Raw genomic sequence first — 20915 nt, 5'->3', positions numbered from 1 at the left:
CAAAACAAAACAAAAGCTTCTACATAGTCAAGGAAACCATCAACACAATTAAAAGGCAACCTACCGAATGGGAGAAGATATTTACCAATTATATATCCCATAGGGGTTAATATCCGAAATATATAGGGAACTCATATAACTCAAAAACAAAACACAACAAAATCTGATTTAAAAAATGGGCAGAGGACCTGAATAGATATTTTTCCAAAGAAGACATACAGATGGCCGATAAGCACTCGGAAGCTGCTCCACATCAGTAATCATCAGGGGAATGCAAATCAGAACGGCAGTGAGATATCGCCTCACACCTGCCAAAATGGTTATTATCAAAAAGACAAGAAATAAGAAGTGTTGGTGAGGATGTGGAGAAAAAGGCACCCTCATGCACTGTTGGTGGGAATGAAGTTGGTGGAGCCACTGTGGGAAACATTGTGAAAGTCCCTCAAAAAATTAAGAATAGAATTACCATGCGATCCAGCAATTCCACTTCTGGGTGTATATCAAAACACACAGAAACACTAATTTGATAAGATACACGCATACTCATGTTCACTGCGGCCTTCTTCACAATAGCCAAGATTTGGAAACAACCTGTTGATAGATGAATGGATAAAGAAGGTGTATCTCTCTCTCTCTCTCTCTCACACACACACACACACACACACACACACACACTATCCAGCCACCAAAAAGAGTGAAAATTACCATTTGCAACAACATGGACAGGCCTTGACGGTTTTATGCCACATAAGGTAAGCCAGACAGAGAAAGGTAAATACTGCAGGATTTCACTTATTTGTGGAAGCTAAAACCAACCAACAAAACAAAGCCCAGACTCATAGACACAGAGAACAGACTAGTGGTTGCTAGAGGAGAGGATGGGGAAGTAAAATGGGTGAAGGGCACCAAGAGGCAGACACCAAAGTCCACTTATGAAATAAGTCAAGGAAACGTAGCACGGGGAATCCAGCTGATAACACTGCATTAACTTGGGCAACAAATGGTCACTACGCTTATTCTGTTATCAGTTCCTGAAGTGCACAGATGTTGAATCATGTGTTGTACACACGAAATTTATATAATATTGTATGTAACTTATACTTCAATAAAAAGACACAGACTTGTAAAATTAAAACATGTGCCTTGTTGAAATATATACTGTTTTATTTTCGGTATCACAGAAGATTAGGGCGAGAAAGTAACCGAGGTGCCAGTGTCTCCATTCATTAGCTGTTGCGCTCACCCTTTCAACATCCCTACCCGTGGCTTCTCATCCCATGCTTGAAAACCTTAAACTATTGGGATTTAAACAAAATGGGTGCAACTGCTTTGTGCTGCATTAACTGAAGAATAAACCAAGATGGGTTCTACTATATTTGGCTCTTCACCCCATTACCAAGACTTCTAGCTACACATGCTGGTAACTTTTCACACAAACCTAGGCCTCTGGCACAACTAGTTGATTAAACAATCCTCTTGTTTGCTATTGATAGGTTAAAAGAGTAATACTAACAGATGAATTAAATGGCAACACTTTCCATCTACCACCACCACCAACGGTAAAAGCAGGATAGAGCAGCTGTGGGAGGGGAGAAGGGGTCACTTGACTCTTACCGCTTGGCCAGCTGGGTCTATTCTCTGTGTACCTCTGCAGGACCGTAGAGGACGGGCTTTCCAACTCACCTGTGTTTTGAGAACGACATCCACAAATTTAAACTTTCATCAAAACCTCATTTAATTCTCCGTAATCTGAGCTGCCCCGAGGAGCCATCATCCTTTACAGCAGAATTGCAGGGTGTAGGCATGTGCATGTTTGTGCTCTGCCTCTCGTACTCCCCGCTGAGCATGTGGCTCCCAGCAGACTAACCAGGCTTCTAGGTGGGGACACAGTGATGAGACCCAGGAGGTACTGTAGCATCCAGCATGGATCAGAAACATGCTGGGCCCTCGCAAATGTCTGCTACGGATTCTTTCACACGTTACCAACACAACGTACGGACTGGCTACCTAGAGTTAGAGCTAATTTATGGCTAATGACTTCTCTGCCACTTTATTCTCAAGCCCCCTTTGTAAGTACTGTAAGACACGTGTTACCAGCAGCACAGCAGTCGGGGCCTGGCAGAGAAGCTTCCCTGAGACCCTCCGGTAGCAGAGAAATTACAGAGCATCAGAAAGCAGCTGATGGGATGTATGATGAGGGTGTGGAGCAGATCGAGAGGAGCAAAACAGCGAAGGAATGTCAAAATCAAAGACAAACACAAGAATGGGGAGGGGACAGGGGAAGGTCAGCAGCCAGTGGGGGTGGATGAGAAGAAAGGGGTGCAAAAGCACTGAGGATTCCAACCGTTAATTTGCACTTCTGAACTAGAACTTTCCTTCAAACACAGTGCCCTGCCTTCATGTCTTTTTAAAATTTTGTAACTTGAGGAAGCAACCCCAAAAGGCAGCATATACCACTCCCTATCAACCAGTATTAAAAAGCACTGTGCATAAACCACGAGACTTTGCACCCCACAACCCCAGATGAAAAAGACAGAGAAAGTGCAAATTCCTCAATGAGGTGAAACTTGACCTCTGTTAGCACCGAGAAGGCTGCTTAGGAGTGGGGAAGGAGAGAAACAGACGGCACAGGAGGAGAGCAGGTGTTGCAAGGGGATGCCTGGAGCAGGGGAATAGGAAGCGGCGCCAGTAACGGAGGAGAGAGAGGGCTTCACTACCCCTACAACCGTCCGCAGCACGGTTCCCCCCGGGTACAGATGTTCTCGACCAATGACTCCATCGACCAAAACCCTCAGGCACCACAAATAAGTCATCCTGACAGATACCTGAAAAGTTTCAGGCTGCCGAACTACTGCCGATGCTCAGTGTAAAAAAAAAAAAAAAGAACAATTCTGCTGTAAATTCATCTCAGGTTTTAAGATCAGGACCGTCATGTATTGTACACTAGCATTTTCACAAGTAAAATTCAGAGAACAGTTATCGGCTCTTGTTAATAATCAAATGCTCTAACGTCTCCCAACATTTATTCCAAAGCACTCCCAGAAGATTTCTTATAAAAACGGGCATATTTCCCAAGTGAACAGGTATAGAATGTGTATCAATTTTTTAAAAACCTGTCCCTGGCGAGTTTCCTAAAGAACCAGCAGCAGGAATTATAAGCCAGATGTGGACCTTTCAGGGTCTGAACCAGATATCGTGAGAGTCTACAGACCTATTCGAATTTACTTAAATAAAGCCCTGATGTGACAGAAATATGGCTGCAAATATGGTTAACTATGGACTACAAACATTTTATGGAAAAGGAACTAAAGATTGAGCATTTGGGGGCAACCCCAGTATAAGGCAAATCCTATTCAGCTCCCTAGTTAAAACGCCAGCACTGTGTCAAACAAAGCCGAGATGTGCGTGAATACACGTAATTCAGAGAGGAAAAAAATTTAATGCAAGTGTCATCAGTTTAAGTTCTGCTTTCCAAACCATAAGCAGATGTTGACTCTGCCTGGCCTTAGCTTTAAAATATGCATCAGGCTTTTGCTGGGAAGCAAAGCGGCATCACTTGTTTGGAGACGTCTTACAGTTACACCTGAATCCCCTCCAAGGAGAACAAAGCACAGGACACGTGAAACTACCTGCAAATGTGTAATATTCATCAGTTTAGAGCCAGCTTTACTTCTCTGTGTGCTGTTATCCAAGCACTGCTCTGAAAACATCCCCATTCCCGATAAGAAAAACGAAGCCCTGCTTACACAACATACCAAACTGCATGCAGGGATTTAGAGAAAGTCCAACTAAACTCTGGCTCTAGACCGTGTGATGAGAATTGAGCTGTAGGATTTTAGCAAAGGGCGAAAATCAAGAATGAGTTTCCAGGATTTTGGATTTTTACCGCAGCCCATGCACTGGCTTCCTGCGCTCTGCAAACCCGTGAATTAACTACATACCTACAAACCCTTTTAAGCAGAGCACAGGAGGAATCGCAGCCCACTATTCTGTTACCCTTCCCGGGGGAAGAAAACACAAACTGGGGCTGGGAGACAAGCACGAATGCCCGCTGCAAGCACACTTACTGATCTTTTCCTCATCTCGTGAGAAAGGGAAGCAGCAGAGCTGGCCCATGGCCCCGGCGCTGTCCCCCGCGCGGGGCTCGGCTCCCGGGTACCCCAGCGACCCGCCGCAGCTCGCCCGCCCGCCGCTGCTCTGCGCCCCGCGGCCTCCTGCAGCCCAGGAGCAGCCCCGGGCGGGAGGAGCCAGCGCGGAGGGGGAGGGGAGGAGGGAGGGGCCGGGAGAGAGGAGGAGGGAGAGGAGGGGAGGGGGAGGCTCCCGGCTGGGGGGAGGGACGGGAGGGGTTGGGAGGAGGGAGGGAGAGGAGGGCAGGAGGGGAGAGGGAGGCTCCCGGCGGGGGGAGGGACGGGAGGGGTGGGGAGGGGAGGGGAGAGGGGAGGAGGGAGAGGAGGGGAGGAGAGAGGAGGATAGGGGAGGGGGTAGGAGGACAGGAGGGGAGGGAAAGGCTCCCGGCTGGGGGGAGAGACGGGAGGGGAGGGAGAGGAGAGGAGAGGAGAGGAGGGGAGAGGAGAGGAGAGGAGGGGAGGGGAGGGGGGAGGGACGGGAGGGGTGGGGAGGGGAGGGGAGAGGGGAGGAGGGAGAGGAGGGGAGGAGAGAGGAGGATAGGGGAGGGGGTAGGAGGACAGGAGGGGAGGGAAAGGCTCCCGGCTGGGGGGAGAGACGGGAGGGGAGGGAGAGGAGAGGAGAGGAGAGGAGGGGAGAGGAGAGGAGAGGAGGGGAGGGGAGGGGAGGGGAGGGGAGGAGAGGAGAGGAGAGGGGAGGGGAGGGGAGGGGAGGAGAGGAGAGGAGAGGAGAGGAGAGGACGAAGAGGAGAGGAGGGGGCAGCTCCAGGTGGGAGCAGAAAGGCTCCGCCTCCCGCAGCTGCAGCCGCTGGGGGACCGCCTGGGGCAGAAGGGACCACGTGCTCTGGCTCCCGCAGGACCGCCCCGGCCTCCTCAGGACCCCCAGGGCCCCCAGGACCTCTCAAGCCCCCCAGGACGCCCCCTCAGGACCTCCCCGGCCCCCCAGCACCGCGGCCCCGCCTCCCGCGCAGCCCGCGGCCCCCAAGCTCAGGGCACGTCGGGCCTCGCCCGGGGTCGCGGGGGGGCGGGGGAGGCGGGCCCCGCGTCCGCCGGGAAGGGGGGGGAGCGGCCTCGCCCCAGCGCCCTCCGCCCCTCGGCCTCTCCCGCCCAGCCCCGCCCCTCCGCCCTCCTCGGACTCAGAGCCCCGCCGCCCGCCGAGCTCGCAGCCCCCGCCGCCGAGTGCGGGGTCACGGATCCGGGGCCCGGAGAATAGCCCCGATCTGGAAGCCCGGGCGGGAAAGAGCAGGGGCCGCGGCCGGGCCCGGAAGGCTCCCGGGTCTGCACCTTCGGGGCGCGGCGACCGCGGGCACGGCCCGACCCGAGCACCGACCTGGGGGGGCGGGAGGGAGGGGAAGGACCCAGGGGAAGGGACCCGAGGGACCGGGTTTCCTTACTCTGCACCAAGGAAAGAACTATTCCTAGTGAAGCCTCGTCATTGAACAAAACGCGAAGCCCTGAAGGCCTGACCACCACCCCTCACCCCCCACCCCCCACCCTGCTGCGGCCCAAGACCTTTGGAAGCAGCAAGACAGAGGCCCCGGGGGCTCCGCGGTCGGGCGAATAAATAAAACCTTCCAAAAAAAGAAGTAGGAAGCCAGAGGTTTGAGTCCCAGACCCGTGGGGTACCAACCGCTGGGAAATCCTGGCCTGAGTGTGGGGGCCTTCCTGTGGACCTCCAGGCCAGGGAGCTCAGGATCAAGTGTTTAAGTCATTCCAAGGCAGACAGTCTGGGAGCAAGGCAAGGCCAGAGAGCGGGTTGAGAACCTGTCCCCACCTGCACCTGCGTGCACCTGGTCCCTTCAGCTTGGCCACCAATCTCCCTCCTCCTCGGGTTCCAGTTTCCTGCCCCGGAGCTGCCCTGCCCTCGGGGCAAGAAGGCCCCTCCCTGAATGCCGCCCCCAGGGGCCAACACTCTGTCCTGAACCCAGACAGCAACTTCACTGTATTAACTAATTCTTTTTTTTTTTTTAATTTTTATTTATTTATGATAGTCACACAGAGAGAGAGAGAGAGAGGCAGAGACACAGGCAGAGGGAGAAGCAGGCTCCATGCACCGGGAGCCCGATGTGGGATTCGATCCCAGGTCTCCAGGATCGCGCCCTGGGCCAAAGGCAGGCGCCAAACCGCTGCGCCACCCAGGGATCCCTAATTCTTTTTTTCTTAAAGATGTTATCTATTTATTCATGACACAGAGAGAGGCAGAGACCCAGGCAGAGGGAGAAGCAGGCTCCCTGCAGGAGCCGGATGGGGGACTGCATCCTGTGACCCCAGGGTCAGCCCTGGGCTGAAGGCAGGGCTCAACCGCTGAGCCCCGGGGCGCCCCTATTAATTAATTCCTATTGGCACTACTTCTGACAACATGTAATTAAGAATAAAAATAAAAGTAAACCTCAGGATATTCTGCAATATAAGGAGGAAAGGTATATATATGGTATATTTATATAATATAATGTCATATATATGACAGATATATATATAATATAACGTCAGATTTATGTTTCATAAGCATTAACTGAATCAACCATAACACGAGATTAGAAAACAACTGAAAAATTCAAGACAGGAATTTTTAAACTGGCTTTTAACTGTGCAAATAATTAGCATATCATTTAACCTCTCCTCGAGGACAGGAGTCTGGTTCCCAGCACTAAGGTTCTTCTTAGTGAACTAAGGTTCACTAAGGTTCTTCATAGCATAAGGCTATGGTTTCATGCTGTAGGTTACAGCTACTCTCAGCCCAGGATTTCCAGGAATGGTCTTCACATTGCAAACTTCTTTTTTTGATGAAGATGATTCACTAAATACACAATTAAATGTAATTTCTCTTCTACAGATTTCATAAGAGTCTCCATACACCCAAAATTTTCAACTCAAAATAATAGAGACATTCCTAGGTCTGCATTTTTGTTAGTTTGAGAAACAAACCATAGATAGGTTGGGAATAGTGGTTAAAAAAAAAAAAAAAAAAAGATTCCCCACTGCCCCTGTCATCACATGTCCCTCCTCAAATTTGAAGAGCTACCCTACAGAACGACCTAAAAAGTAGTCATCATTTCCCCAATTGTTTGGGAATACAACAGGGTGTAACCGACCTGAACAGCAGAGGATCTGAGCCCCTCCCCGCCCTTCCCTCTCTCACAAAAACAATCAAGTAGCTGAACAAGAATAAATGCTAAGGTTTACTGGGCACTTACTATAGCCAGGCCCTTGCTCACTCCTTTACATTTACACATTCGTTTCATCCCTACCACAGTTCTGTGACGTAGGTGGCATTTCTATCCCTTATTTACAGCTGGAAACAGTTGAGCTCAGAAAAGTAACTAAACCAAAACCTCTCAGACACTATAGGACGACAATGGGATTTGAACTCCATTTGTTCGGCTGCACAAAGCCTGAGCATCTCACCCCAGAGGTCTTAGTATTAAACACAATTTGCATGTGGTATCAGGTATACGCCTTATGAGGCAACTTACTACAATTTCAGAATGTGCAGAAAAGTAGCTATTTAACCAAGCTCAACGATAATATGTTTAAATGTCTTGGTTTCTCATGTTTGGTCACCAAATTCCTTTATTAGTAGGGCAAGAGTAATATAATCGTCCTCTAAGGCAGAACCCTTACTAGAGCGGGGGCCTAGCTCTGGGGCCTGCGCACCGTGGGGAGGCCTGTCCAGAGCACAGAGATCCCAGAATGGCCCCTGCAAGCAGGCACCTTCCAGGGGAAACAGCAGCTCATCCCACTCATGAGTAACCCCTGAGAACATTAATGGGATTTTATTAGGAGATTAACAGACTCCTTTCAGTCACTAGAGAGATGTACCATAACTAGAAGATTTTTTAAAAAGTTGACCCGAATGAGCAAAATACCTGATACGATACCAGGTTCGTGACTTTAAAGCTATGACTTTTCCGCGTTTTCTTTTCTCACAGGCCTCGCTGTGAACAAACTGTTGCTGGGACGGATACCTGTATGTTGCGGTTGCTTGGATTCTTGTTAAAATGGTAGGAGGGGAACCAAACAGCAGGAGGGGGTGGCAGCCGCCTCTTCCCCATGGGCTGTCAAGTATCAGCTCTGACAATATTGTCTCTACTGGGAAAAGAGAATTCTTAACTATGACCCAAACTCTATTCTCTGTATCACTCGGTGACATTATTTTCAATCTGAAAACATATATATTTGAATTTTGGAGCAGCCTCACTATATAAAAATCTGACTCAAAGTAAAGAATAAGTCTCACTGTAAGATTATGAAGCTGTCCAGATCACCACCTCTTCTGAGGCCTCCAATTCATCAATTAAAGCTGGGTTTGACAATTTACAGAAATGCGTGAGAAAGGAAAGAAAAAAGTAAATGTTCCTTTATTAACCAGAGTAGACAGAAAGAGGACATTAAACCATGAAGTGTAAAGAAAGGGAAAAAATAATTTTAGCCTCTTAGGAGGGATATGTCTCAGGAGACATGCCTTCAAGCATAAGGGACACACTTTGGGAAGATTTCATTATACAGAAGATTTCATTATTATATTCATTATTCCGTAAGGCACACTTACGGAAACTGTTATGCCAAGAAATGTCACGGTTTCAGTGAAAATGTACCTAAGTTCAAGAAATGCTTGACAATTCATGAAAAGGCGACTCATAATAATTGGGATGCTCTGGAATATATCGCAATTTTTTATGTTGACATCGGGGTGCCAAAAGACAGTCAATCAGGGCCTGAAGAAGGCTGGATGCATATACTCAATATTGTATTCTGTTTCTCTATGTTCTTAGAAAACCAAACTTCAATTCTCGATAATCAATCCACAAAGCATATATCATCCAGACCCAGCAGTTGCTCCTCTAGTCTTTACCTCCTGCTACATGTTTGCAGCCGTTTTGTAACCAAAGGGCAAGGTTCTGAAGCTACATGATTAAATATTGATCTTTGAGAGCTGTTCTTATGAATGTCTGTAAGGAAAAGAGGCTGAAAAAGTTATAACTGAAAAACTTTATGGATTACTTATAAATCTCATGGCAAATCCTGTTTTTAATTTACTAAGTAAAAGAACCTTGATCTAACTATGAAATTTGGAAGCCAAGAATATTGTTTTATTACCATGTTACTCATATTTTTTTTTTTAAAGATTTTATTTATTTATTCATGAGAGACACACAGAGAGAGAGAGAGAGAGAGAGGCAGAGAGAGAAGCAGGCTCCATGCAGGGAGCCGACGTGGGACTTGATTCCGGGTCCAAAGGCAGGTGCTAACCCGCTGAGCCACCTGGGCTAACCCCCCAACTTTAAACAATGTATGTAGTCGTGGCCCTTCCCTTAATTGCTAAGAAATAAATTAGGGAGGAGAACTTATCTTCCTGCTCAGGGAACAGACAACAGTAGAACTCTTGAGGTAGTAGCCTGGAGGAGGGGCTGACAGGTCACATGATTACTAGGACGCCTCCAATCTCTATTATACCATGTTATCAGGTCACTTTGATTGCAGCCACTATTTATTAAGCACTTGTGTGTGCTAATAATGATGACCACAGAGGCTCTCGAGGTGAAGTTAACTTTTGAGACGAGGATAAGTGAGAGAGGAAAGCCAGGGCCAGATGGGGTAGGAGGCAGACATCTGCAGGCGGGAGGGGCGGGGGCATCGTGGTAAGTCCCACTGGACGGTTCTATTAAGGCGACGCAGCAACAGGAGAACAAAGGCCAGCAACAGTCGTCTGTTCCAGTTAGCTGCCGTTCAGGCCTGCTTCCACACTGTCCTTCTTTTCAGGCATTAACAATGAAACCACAAAACCTGACATGAGTTATTTAACTCAAGGAGAAGTTAAATGATTGCACCTTTTTTTTTTTTTTTTTCAAAAAGCAAAGAATATACTTAATCTGCTGGCCAGTATTTGTATTATCTGACATAGCTGCCTTCTTATTCAACTGCTTTTAATCCTTTAATGCCCTGAGCCTTTTGAAGACAAAGCAACATCCTTCACAGCAAGGAAAAATGTATTTCAGGAAAGCCAGGAGGACCCAATGAGTAGATTTTATTCACAGTTTAACAATGTAAACAGCAAAAACTTGGTTGTAATGGTTTCTAATTTACTGGGGGTTTTCACAGTTCCTAATTATTCTTTATCTGGAATATCCTCAATCTATCTTTAGCTCTAAAAGTGCTCCACTGGGATCCCTGGGGGCTCAGGGGTTGAGCATCTGCCTTCAGCCCAGGGCATGACCCCGGGGTCCTGGGATGGAGTCCCACGTCAGGCTCCTTGCATGGAGCCCGCTTCTCCCTCTGCCTGTGTCTCTGCCTCTCTCTCTCTCTCTCTCTCTCTCTGTCTCTCATGAATAAATAAATAAAATCTTTTAAAAATAAAATAAAAGTGCTCCACTGCTTGACCTTGGGCAAGACAACAGTCACATTGCCTGCTATATAAAAGACTGAAAGATTTCAAATAAAAGGTGTTTTAATAACTCCATGCACTATTATTCAAGTTTTTTTTCCCCCTCTAATAACAGTGAAAGGGATGAGGAAGAATGAAATTAAATCCCAAAATAATGAAAAGGAAATTCTCTTATAGTAGATGAAAGGTGGTGAGATCAGGATTGGCTTTGGCAGGTCTCAGTACCCGCTGTGATCTGCTGGCCCAGGGTAACATTCCTCCGCTACGCGATGTCAGTGCTCATTCTGTTTATGGACACTTCTAGCGTTTGATGACTGTTGTTTAAATACCCATAAAACCAGGGCACCTGGCTGGCTCTGTCCAAAGAGCAAGTGACTCTCAATCTTGGGGTCAGAAGTTTGATCCCCATTTGGGTGTACAGATTATTAAAATAAATAAACTGAAAAAAAAAAAGTTTAAATACCCATAAAACCAAAATACTGACAATGTGTAAACCAAAGGCAAAAGAAATGTAGATAAATTTAAATGTCCTTACACCTTTGCAGTCCCAAGGACAAGTACTGGAGATATCCCCCAAGGAACTCACAACTGCCTTAATGTCAATGCTTTGCTTAGAGGCAAAAAAAAAGCAACCTTCTCTTGGCATTAGCTGGGTCTTAGCTAGGTGACCTTGGGGATCCCGTAGGTCCTCTTTAACAGATGAAAATCCTTTTGGAGACTTCCTTTATCTCTGCTTTTCCCCACTTAAAAGTAGATAATCAATAGCTCCTCACGATCCCAGTGCAGCTCTTTCTGCTCAAAGGTCCTGTTCCTGTGCTTTAATAAAACCACCTTTTCTTGCACCAAAAACGTCCCAAGAATTCTTTCTTGACCGTTTACTCCCGAACCCCAACATCTCATCACTATGACTATTTTCTGTTAATACATTTCTTATTTCACATCCAAAATGTGTATCTGGTGCATGCAGCTGCTTAGTAACAAAAAACTCTTGATTCAAACAGTTAAAAAATAAAGAAACTCGTTATCTCCTATAATCAGAGAACACAGTGGCTTGAAGGTGGTTACTTCGGTGGCTTAACAAGATTGAGATTCACCTTTCCGGTCGCCCATACACGGTACCTATGTTCGTTGGCCCCTGGGGTCCCCTGGTTCGGATGGCGGCTAAGTCCTGGCGTCACATGCATACCCCGTAATTTCCAGCTAAAAAATGACATTCTCTTCCTGATGAAGTCTCTAGGTCTCACCCAAAAGACTGTTGTCTGAGGCCCCAAGTGGGTTTCCCCTCAAATATCAGAATTGGGTCACATGCCACTTCCTAAACTGATTCCGGGCAGGAAGAACGGGATCAGTCACCAGCAGGCCTAAGCCGGTGGCCGATGTCACCCCCCAGGGAGGGAGGAGGGAAGACAAGGGATGACCATGACCTGCTGGTGGTCAATTAAGATTTAGTAGAGTTAGTGAAAGGGCCGATGAATAATTTTGCATAGCAGGAAAGGTTAGAAGCTCTAAAAAGTAGATAATTGAAAAAGAATGCCATGCTAGGAAAAAACAAAGAGCAAAACTAAATGTCGCCCCGTATAGCTGGGGACAAGCCTCCCGGGCAATGAGTAGACTCCGATCATCAGTCCTCGTGGTTTTTACCAGAACAAGCTTCTCTGCAAAAGAAGCAAACCTGCACCGTAAAGGAGCATTTTTTTAAATATATATATATAAGATTTTTACTTATTTATTTGACAGAGAGACAGGGCACGAGTGGGGACAGAGACGAGTGAGAAGCGGACTCCTGGCTGAGCAGGGAGTGGGATGCAGATGCGGGGCTCCATCCCAGGACCCCATTCCCAGGACCCGGGATCATGACCTGAGCCACTCGGGCGTCCCCAGGAGGGGACGTCTTTATGCCACAGCTGTCCTGATCCCATAGACCAAGAAGAAACAATGAACAGATGTGTCATATTTGCTTAATCAACTACCACCACCTTTTATTTTAGGCCCTTGGTTTCAGATCTCCTTCCTCCCTCGGCAACAGTCACCCTGGGTGCTAACCTGGTGTGACGCCCCAGGCTCCCAGTGCCCCTCCGTGACGTCATTCACACCCACAGCTTTAACTACGCACCTAATGCTGCCGAATCCTAAATCCATCTCCCGGATGGGTCGTCTATGCCCCACATCTCCTCTGGGGAAAGTCACCTCACTGGGCCACAGGTATTTTAATACGTCTAATAGGTCAAAAATCAAATTCATCTTCTTGTCTCCAAAATCTGTTTTCTCTTTTATCCCCGACATTGGTGGGGGCCCTACCGTTGACCCAGCGGTCACACCCCAAATATGGGAGCCCTCCTAGACCTCTCCCCTGCCGTAATCTGCCAGGTCATGACCTGAGCCCAAGGCAGACGCTCACCCCTAAGCCCCGCAGGGGCCTCCCCTTAACTCCCTCTTCAGCCCTCCCTGTCCTAGGCTTTAGGATTCTATACACATTGGGGCACCTGGTGGCACCATCGGTGAAGTGACCGACTCTTGGTTTCTGCTCAGGTCGTGTTCTCAAGGTCATGAGACCGGGACCCACACCAGGCTTTGTACTCAGTGTGGAGTCTGCTTAAGACTCTTCTCCACCCCCTGCTCTCTCTCCCTCTCTCTGTCTCCCTCTAAAATAAACAGAATCTCAAAAAAAGGAAAAAGAATTCTATGGACACTGTAATAAACACGGCAACAATGGGCCCTAACAGTGGGCACGGGTGAGTGAGCGCGGAGGTGAGTCAGGCAAGAGGCCAGGTGCTTTCCTTGCAGTAACTCATCCAGTCGCCACAGCATCCTCACGAGCGGACCATCATTATAAGCCCACGTTATACTGGGGTAAGGGCCGTTGAGTCATGCGTGCAAGGCTACCAAGCTGGAGGGTCTGTCTCACTCTGGGAACGTCTGGGTTCCTGTGCTTCTCCCTCCCTAGTGCGGGCACTGGCCCTCCACTGTTCTACATCCTCTCTTAATTCCTTAGTGCTCCGCTGATACGGAGATGAACTTCGTGAGCTTTACGTATTTGTCTCCTGTGACCTTGTCACATTATCAAATGGGGTTTTACAAAACCACACTCCACTAAAGGGGACAGGCCGCCAACTTCGTCGTGTTTTTCCTACAGCCAGGAAAAAAATCAAGAGAAGTTTTTTTTATCCTCCCGTTGTACTTACATATATAAATGACATAAATATATATGCAATGGAAACTATCACCTAAATACGTAAGTTAAAAGCACGATATATATCCATGCGTTTTATTTCTTGAATGCACCAATATTAATCACAGGCCATTAAAGGAAAGCATTAAGAGTAACGCAAGTCTGTAACTACCTGAAATGGGTGTTCTGATGTTAGGACAGTAAGCATACCATGGCGATAAGCATTCTAATAGGACCACAGCTCATAGAGGACATATTACTAGTACAGCTATTAATATGAATAACTAACACTTTTATGACATTATGTGTTAGGCACCGTACTAAGCACCTTTAGACCATTAACTAATGTGGTGAAAACGTGTATTCGGTCAAGCGATAGGCTAGTGAGTCATAACCTTTGGCAACCAGAAGGGTCTCCTACACTAGTTTTACAGCACATCTTAGTGCCTTGGTTTGACCATGGACTCTGCACTCTAATATTATCATCCACGTAGTGTTTTTTTTTTTCTTTTTACTAGAAATTCAGTATTTACTTTCATATTTTCTAAAATACACTTAAAACCAAAGGCTCTACAAGTAAATCATAAAATAACACAAATTGCTATTGCATCACTCTCACACCGATGCTTATTGTCAGATCGTTATATTCACCGCAGAGCACTGCTCCTTTAATACTCAGGGTTCCTACGGCACCTAATATAAATCGTAAGGTTTGAAACCAGGCCAACAGATGGTTGCATTTTCAAAATAGCCTGAGCCGCAGCTTCCACTTTGTGTTAGCATCAAGATTAATAGCTGATACGCCAGTTAAAATACAATGAGCCATCACTAAGATTAATTTTCTCAGTTACTTAATCTGAGGCTTCCTCTAACTCAAGCAAATGTAAAGAAATAAGCTGAGAGTTCCAATTATCAGTTGCTTTTTATTTTTACTAAGGGTATATGACAATGAAATTTCAAACACTTTCTTTTTAGAAGGCACAGTTCACCAAAGAAATGCTTAAGAGGAGGACAGTTATATTATGAAAGGGAACAATATGGGCCCTTGAGTAATTTTAACACATCAAAGGCTCCCCTTTTTCAAGAGCATTCTGCTTTCGAGGCAAGATGACACAGTCCCAGCCAAATCTGGACAGTCTTGGCTTTCTTTCTTCTTCCTTTTTTTAAATCCCAGCCTAGTACCCTCACAAGGGTACATTTAAATGATCAATTACATGGTCACTCAATTTCTGTGTCAGAAAGTAAATAAATAATTAAATACTCTGTACTCAGCAATGATTAATTTACTTGATAATTTTGAACAGAGGAAATTTCCAACTGCTCAAGTTTTCAAGTGAAAAAAAAATGTACAGTTTTCTCAGATGATAAACTGTCTTTTCACTTCTCCCTCTCCTAACACGCTCGAAATAGATCCGTCTTAATTGGTCTAAGCAGAGATGAAATTTTCTTAATCATCTTCCCTGTCAGCCTGTGCAGAAGAAAACAAGGCAAACTTTTGGTCCTGCCCACCACAAAAGAGACATTCTATATTATAGAATCTCAATTTCACATAATTAGGATTTTTAAATGAGTCATTTGTATAGATATGCTACTGTCAGTCTGGGGTGTTTTTGCACTTGTTACATTTTTACCACAGAATTAAATGGAAACTAAAGAGGGATGGAGAAAATAGTAGATAGCTGTGCAGCCATCAAAATTAATTTGTTGGGAGGAAAGGTTGGAAATATTGATCAAAATTGGGTTTGGAGCGGGGCACCTGGGTGGCTCAGTCCATTGAGCATCCAACTCTCGATTTCAGCACAGCTCATCAGGGTCCCGAGTGAGACCCGTGTCAGGTTCCTGCTCTGAGTGTGAAGCCTGCTTAGGATTCTCCCTCTCTCTCCCTCTCCCTTTGCCTTTCCTTCCCCCACTCATGATCCCATGCACTCTCTCCATAAAGAAATAATAATAGTAATTAAGTTTGGAGAGTTGTCTGAGGATTTCATGGTTTTCTTGGACCATGAACTGAAGCAGCAATTTGTAAATATTTTGGCCTCAGGAACACTTTACAGTCTTAAAAATTACTAACAATCTCCCCATCTTCCTGCCCAAAGAACTTTAGCTTATGTGGGTTATTGATTCTCAATATTTACTATATTCAATATTAAAACAGAATTTTCTGAAAATTTACTAATTCATTTCAAAATATAAACCCATATGATAAGTAATAAAATATTATTAAGAGCATTTTTATGAAAAAAAACTATATTTTTAGTTAAAATAATTATAGGGTAGCCCGGGGGGCTCAGTGGTTTAGCGCCGCCTTCAGCCCAAGGCCTGATCCTGGAGACCCGGGATCGATTCCCATGTCGGGCTCCCTGCATGGAGCCTTCTTCTCCTTCTGCCTGTGTCTCTGCCTCTCTCTCTGTCTCTGTGTCTCTCATGAATAAATAAAATCTTTAAAAAAAATGTTTGTTTTTTTTTAAAGTCTTTACAGTGAGAAGAATGGCATAAATTTACATTTTTGCAATTTTCTTTAATGTCTGGCATAATCATAGACAACTTCATCCTCTTGTCTGATTCTGCTTTCAGTCTGTTGCAATATATGGTTTCATTTACAGCCTAAGAAAATCCAGCCTCACATAGATACAAATTTTTTAAACAGGGGAGAATAATAGCCTTTTCGGATAATCGTGGACAGTCTTCTTTGATATTATACCCAAACTCAACAACCTGTAGTTTCTTAAAAGTTGAGCTGCAATATGGAATCTTAAAACTTGATAACTTTTCTTATTCTTTACAGTCAAATATTTTGGTATCTTGAACTTTCAAAGGATCTTTTATCTATCCACATCTTTATAACACTTATTGGTCATTTAAAAAATACTGAGTTATGCAGATTTTCCATATTTTGACATACTTCATTACACAACATCCAATGAAAACCACATTAGGGTACCTGGGTGGCTCAGTCAGTGGGGCATTTGACTCTTGATGTCAGCTCAGGTCATGATCTCAGGGCCACGAGATCAAGCGCATGGCAGGTTCTGCACTCAGCAGGGAATCTGCTTCAGATTCTCTCCCTCTGCCTCTCTCCTCCAGCTCACTCACTCTCTCTCTAAAATAAATATATCTTAAAAAAAGAATTTAAAACCCAAGGGAAGTGCAGCTCTGTAAATTATCAGGACATTAAATCATTCTTAGATAAGCACAGTGAGGCACATTTTTCTACAGCAAAAAGTAAATGGTTCACATGAGAAAACTAAACAGTCAAGCATACGTCTATCGCCAATACTCCTTCCCACAAAGCGGACCTTCAAGAGAACATGTTATTTAAGCAAAACAAATATTTCCAAAATAAACATTTTAAAAATTTGTTATTTATCGTTGATCTAAGTTTCAGATTGGAAGGATTCTAGAAAGCTCTAAGATTTTTGTGCTACTTATGTCTTTCACTTAAGGAAGAAAAATTGTTGACTTCCTTCTCTCTCTACCCCTTCATGCTGCAACAGCCAATGGGTCGATTACATGGACAATATTATCTTCCATAAAGAAGACCCTCATACCTACATACTTAACTAGGTGAAATCCTGAAGTGGACAACTCCGTGCTTTGGGAGCTCTGTCCTAAGGGGAAAACATACTGAAGATTAAGCCATCAAAGTTAGGGCACGTGGGTGGCTCAGTGGTTGAGCATCTGCCTTCAGCCCCAGTCGTGGCCCCAGGGTCCCGGAATCGAGTCCCACATCGGGCTTCCTGCATGGAGCCTGCTTCTACCTCTGCCTGGGTCTCTGCCTCTCTCTAGGCCTTTCATGAATAAATAAAATCTTTAAAAAAAAAAAAAAGCCATCAAAGTCAGAGCCGAGGATTTCCCCAGATGTACCCCTGAAAGTCTTTATCTTCTGACTGAACCACCACCTAGAAACAACTACTAGAAATCCCCTGGTGAACCAAGTCAAACCTTTTAAGACTGACATGACTGTCTTAGCCGTCCAGGTCTCTAAAGGGGGATTCTCAAGTAAGATACATTTGGATGGAATAAATTCATTGACTCACATCACTTAGACTTCTCATAGTGTTTCAGCCCATAGAGTTTGAATCTGGTATCTTGCTGGTATCTCTGAATCTGGTCTGACCTGGGGGGCATTGGATACAGCCTGAATTGACTATAGTTGCATCGACTTAACTTACCTAATCATGACCCTTTTTTCTCTTATAACCATATCTGTGCACAACTAAATGCTTCTATTTGAGTCAATGGCTGGCCCAAGCCTAACCCCCTCATTGCCTCCGTGTTAGAGTCTGAAACTAATTCAAAGCCTTATCTTCAGGATCCAATCCTTTGTCATTATGTGAAGTACTAAACTGCATCCTCTTTTATCCCACATCTACTTACTCAGTATTTTTTTATTACGTATCCAGTGTCTCAGTATGTTTGACTGTGTGCATCTCCTTTCCTACTCCTTCACCTATTCCTCTACACATACCTAGCAAGCTCCCTGCCATAGTTCCCTCTGCTAACTAGACTGCAGGTTCAGTCAGTACAGTTTTTGTAGTGTGCCTCCATTCATTAATATTGCCTCCAGCCTGCTCCCCAACTCTTTGCTTCTTCCCCCATAAATCACACCTGCTGCTCTTGGAAGGTGTCCTTTCCCTGCTCTTCATCTGTCTACTCAGTCTCATCCTCTTCTTCCAAGCTCTCCTCACCCCCACACTAGAAGGTAAAATCCTAAGTTTCTTCCACTGCGTCCTCACAGAGCCCACTACTGTTAGGGGCAAACACCTGTTCATCTATTCCTCCTTCCTCTCCATTTCTCACTGCCCACTGACTGTCACTCTTAAGGACTTCTCTGTATCTCACGATACCAAAGAAATGCACACATGCATTGTATGTGCTTAATAACACTCATTAAATCAATGTTGAATAATTATTTAAATCAAAAAATAGTTGAGGTTCCCAGAAAATAATGGTTTTCACCTCTACTTACAAAAGTAATAACAAAATATGCTGGCCTGCAAAACAAAAAACAAAAACCTCTAGACCTTTCCAAATTCCCCACTGCCTCCTCTAAGATACGTCTGACGGCTGAAAGTAAACTAGTCTTTGCAAGCATTAAATTGCTCATCAACCTTACAAAGGGCGTCATTTAGTCAATTCCCTTCCCTAAGGAAATACAAAAGGAATACAGCTGCCGGAGAAAGATTAATTCACCCAACTCTAGTAAGTAGCTCACTGAGAGCAGCTTCTACCACTCTAGGGTATCTGAGCCATGTTTCATTTCTGGTTTCACCAAGAAAACCTTTTTTCTTTCTAAGTTTGAATTTTTGCCAATTAATGCAGTTAGGTTTACAATGAGTTGGAGCCCAATATTAAGTAATATTAATTAATCTTCACCCAAAGTTTGGACTATGAGAGAACTAAATGGAGAACCTTTTCTGGTATCTGAAAATATGAACATCACCTCCATATCCTACCAAACTCCCCTAACACTCACATAGAGGTATATGATGGTTGAAGATGGAGAGGAAAATGCTCGGCCTGGAAATATAAAGCAGGCACAGAGAACAGCAATAACTGGCAGGGGAAATCCAAATGCAGATGCCTCTAGGAGCCAAGCATGTAGTGTGAATGTGTTCAGCAAATTTATGGTAAGAACAACAGTGAGGGGGTGATAAAAGGCAGCTACCTCTAAGGTCAGTGTGCCGACAGCCCCATCCAGAAAACTGTTACCATGCAAGAATGTAGAACTAGTGTCACATCTTCTGACTGTTCAGAAGACAGCGGGAACCCAGATTTTTTTTACATAAAATTACCCCAATGTTGGCAAGTTATTAAAATTAGAAAAAAATAAAGCAGAACTCTGTGCAATGAAATAAAAAATGAAAGGCTGCTAATTTATGATCTCTGGAACACAGAGTTGGGGTCTAGAAAATATTTTAAAATATATTGCTAAAATGAAATCTCTGCTTCATTCTCACTTTTAGTGACTAGATTTCTGTATTAATCTTCTGGGTTTGAGCACTTATATTAATGATCATATCAGGTAGGTTAAAAGCTCAAATGCAAAAGCAACAACAAAAGCACTGGAAAAAATATAAATGAGTATGTATCAAATCTCTGATTTGGAGATGACTCTTAGAATTAAAGAAATCACAGAGGAGTTTTTAATCTATAGTTTAACAAAACTTAAGAATATTTATTGTGAAAAATGCCTTGTGACCAAAATTAAATGTAAAATAAAATCTGGAGAATATTTGAGCTGATATGACAAAGGGTGAATTGTCTTTACTGTAAACAACAAAACAAAACAAACAGAACCTTCAGAAACTGATAAAAGACACAAAAATAATAAATTCTAGCACCTTATTAACAAGGATGATTTGCTGTTGCCAGCTTCTAATCCAGTTCAAAGCAGGGCTTTGACATCTAGGGCTGAGATATCTGCCAAACCACACAAGTACAACACAATGAGCTCTCAAAAACCTAAAAAGTACTAGAAGAAAGGGAGTGCCACAAAAGATCCAACAAATAGAAGAATTCATACCTGAGGAACTAGAGATTTTAAAAATATGAAAAGTCCTGTTTGGAAAAATGTTTATTTAGCTCTTCTATCCATTTAAAAATCAGATTAGTTGTATTTTTGTTCAAAATGGCTAATAGACACATGACAATGTCACTCACCATTAGGGACATTGCAAATCAAAACTACAATGCCGTATCACCTCACACTTGTAAGAATGGCTATCATCAAAAGACAAGAGGCAACAGGTGCCAGCAAAGCTATGGTGAAAATGGAGCCCTTATGCACTTTTGGTGGGACTGTAAATCAGTCCAATGACTATAAGAAAGAATATGGAGGTTCACCCAAAAATTAAAAATAGAAATACCATATGACCCAGTAGTTCCCCTACTGGATATAAACCCAGAGAAATGAGAATAGGATTTTGACAAGCTATATGAACTCCCATGTTTATCACAGTATTATTCACAATAGCCAAAATATGAAAACAACCTAAATGCCCAACAATGGATGAATGGATAAGAAAGATGTGGTACATACACAAAATGGAATATTATTCAGCCATCAAAAAGGAGGATATCCTTCCACTTGCAACAACATGGATGGGCCCCAAGCACATTATTTGCTAAGCAAGGTAATTCACAGAAAAACAAGTACTGTATGATGCCACTTATAGATGGAATCTAATAAAGCTGTAAAAAACAATAAAATGGTGGTTCTCAGAAAATTGGTGGGTAGGAG

The 20915-nt window shown here is 44.4% G+C and overlaps 1 protein-coding gene across 7 annotated transcripts in view; it reads right to left on the bottom strand.

The window, feature by feature from the left end:
- Positions 1-20915, bottom strand: part of AKAP7 (A-kinase anchoring protein 7) — a 128094-nt gene that overhangs the window by 34122 nt on the left and 73057 nt on the right. For 2 of the 7 annotated variants that reach the window (XM_077903069.1, XM_077903087.1), the window contains exon 8: positions 1615-1683. The exons of 4 other annotated variants lie outside the window; for them this stretch is intronic. In XM_077903069.1, the coding sequence (XP_077759195.1) occupies positions 1615-1683 (69 nt within the window). Of the gene's footprint in view, positions 1-1614; positions 1684-14578; positions 20867-20915 lie in introns of those variants that run through there. One more of the 7 variants, XM_077903115.1, reaches the window with a different exon arrangement.

Source organism: Canis aureus, chromosome 1 (genome assembly GCF_053574225.1).
Source record: "Canis aureus isolate CA01 chromosome 1, VMU_Caureus_v.1.0, whole genome shotgun sequence".
Classification (NCBI taxonomy): domain Eukaryota; kingdom Metazoa; phylum Chordata; class Mammalia; order Carnivora; family Canidae; genus Canis; species Canis aureus.
Note: the sequence above shows the minus strand (reverse complement) of the source record. Positions and strands in the feature narration are given on the sequence as shown.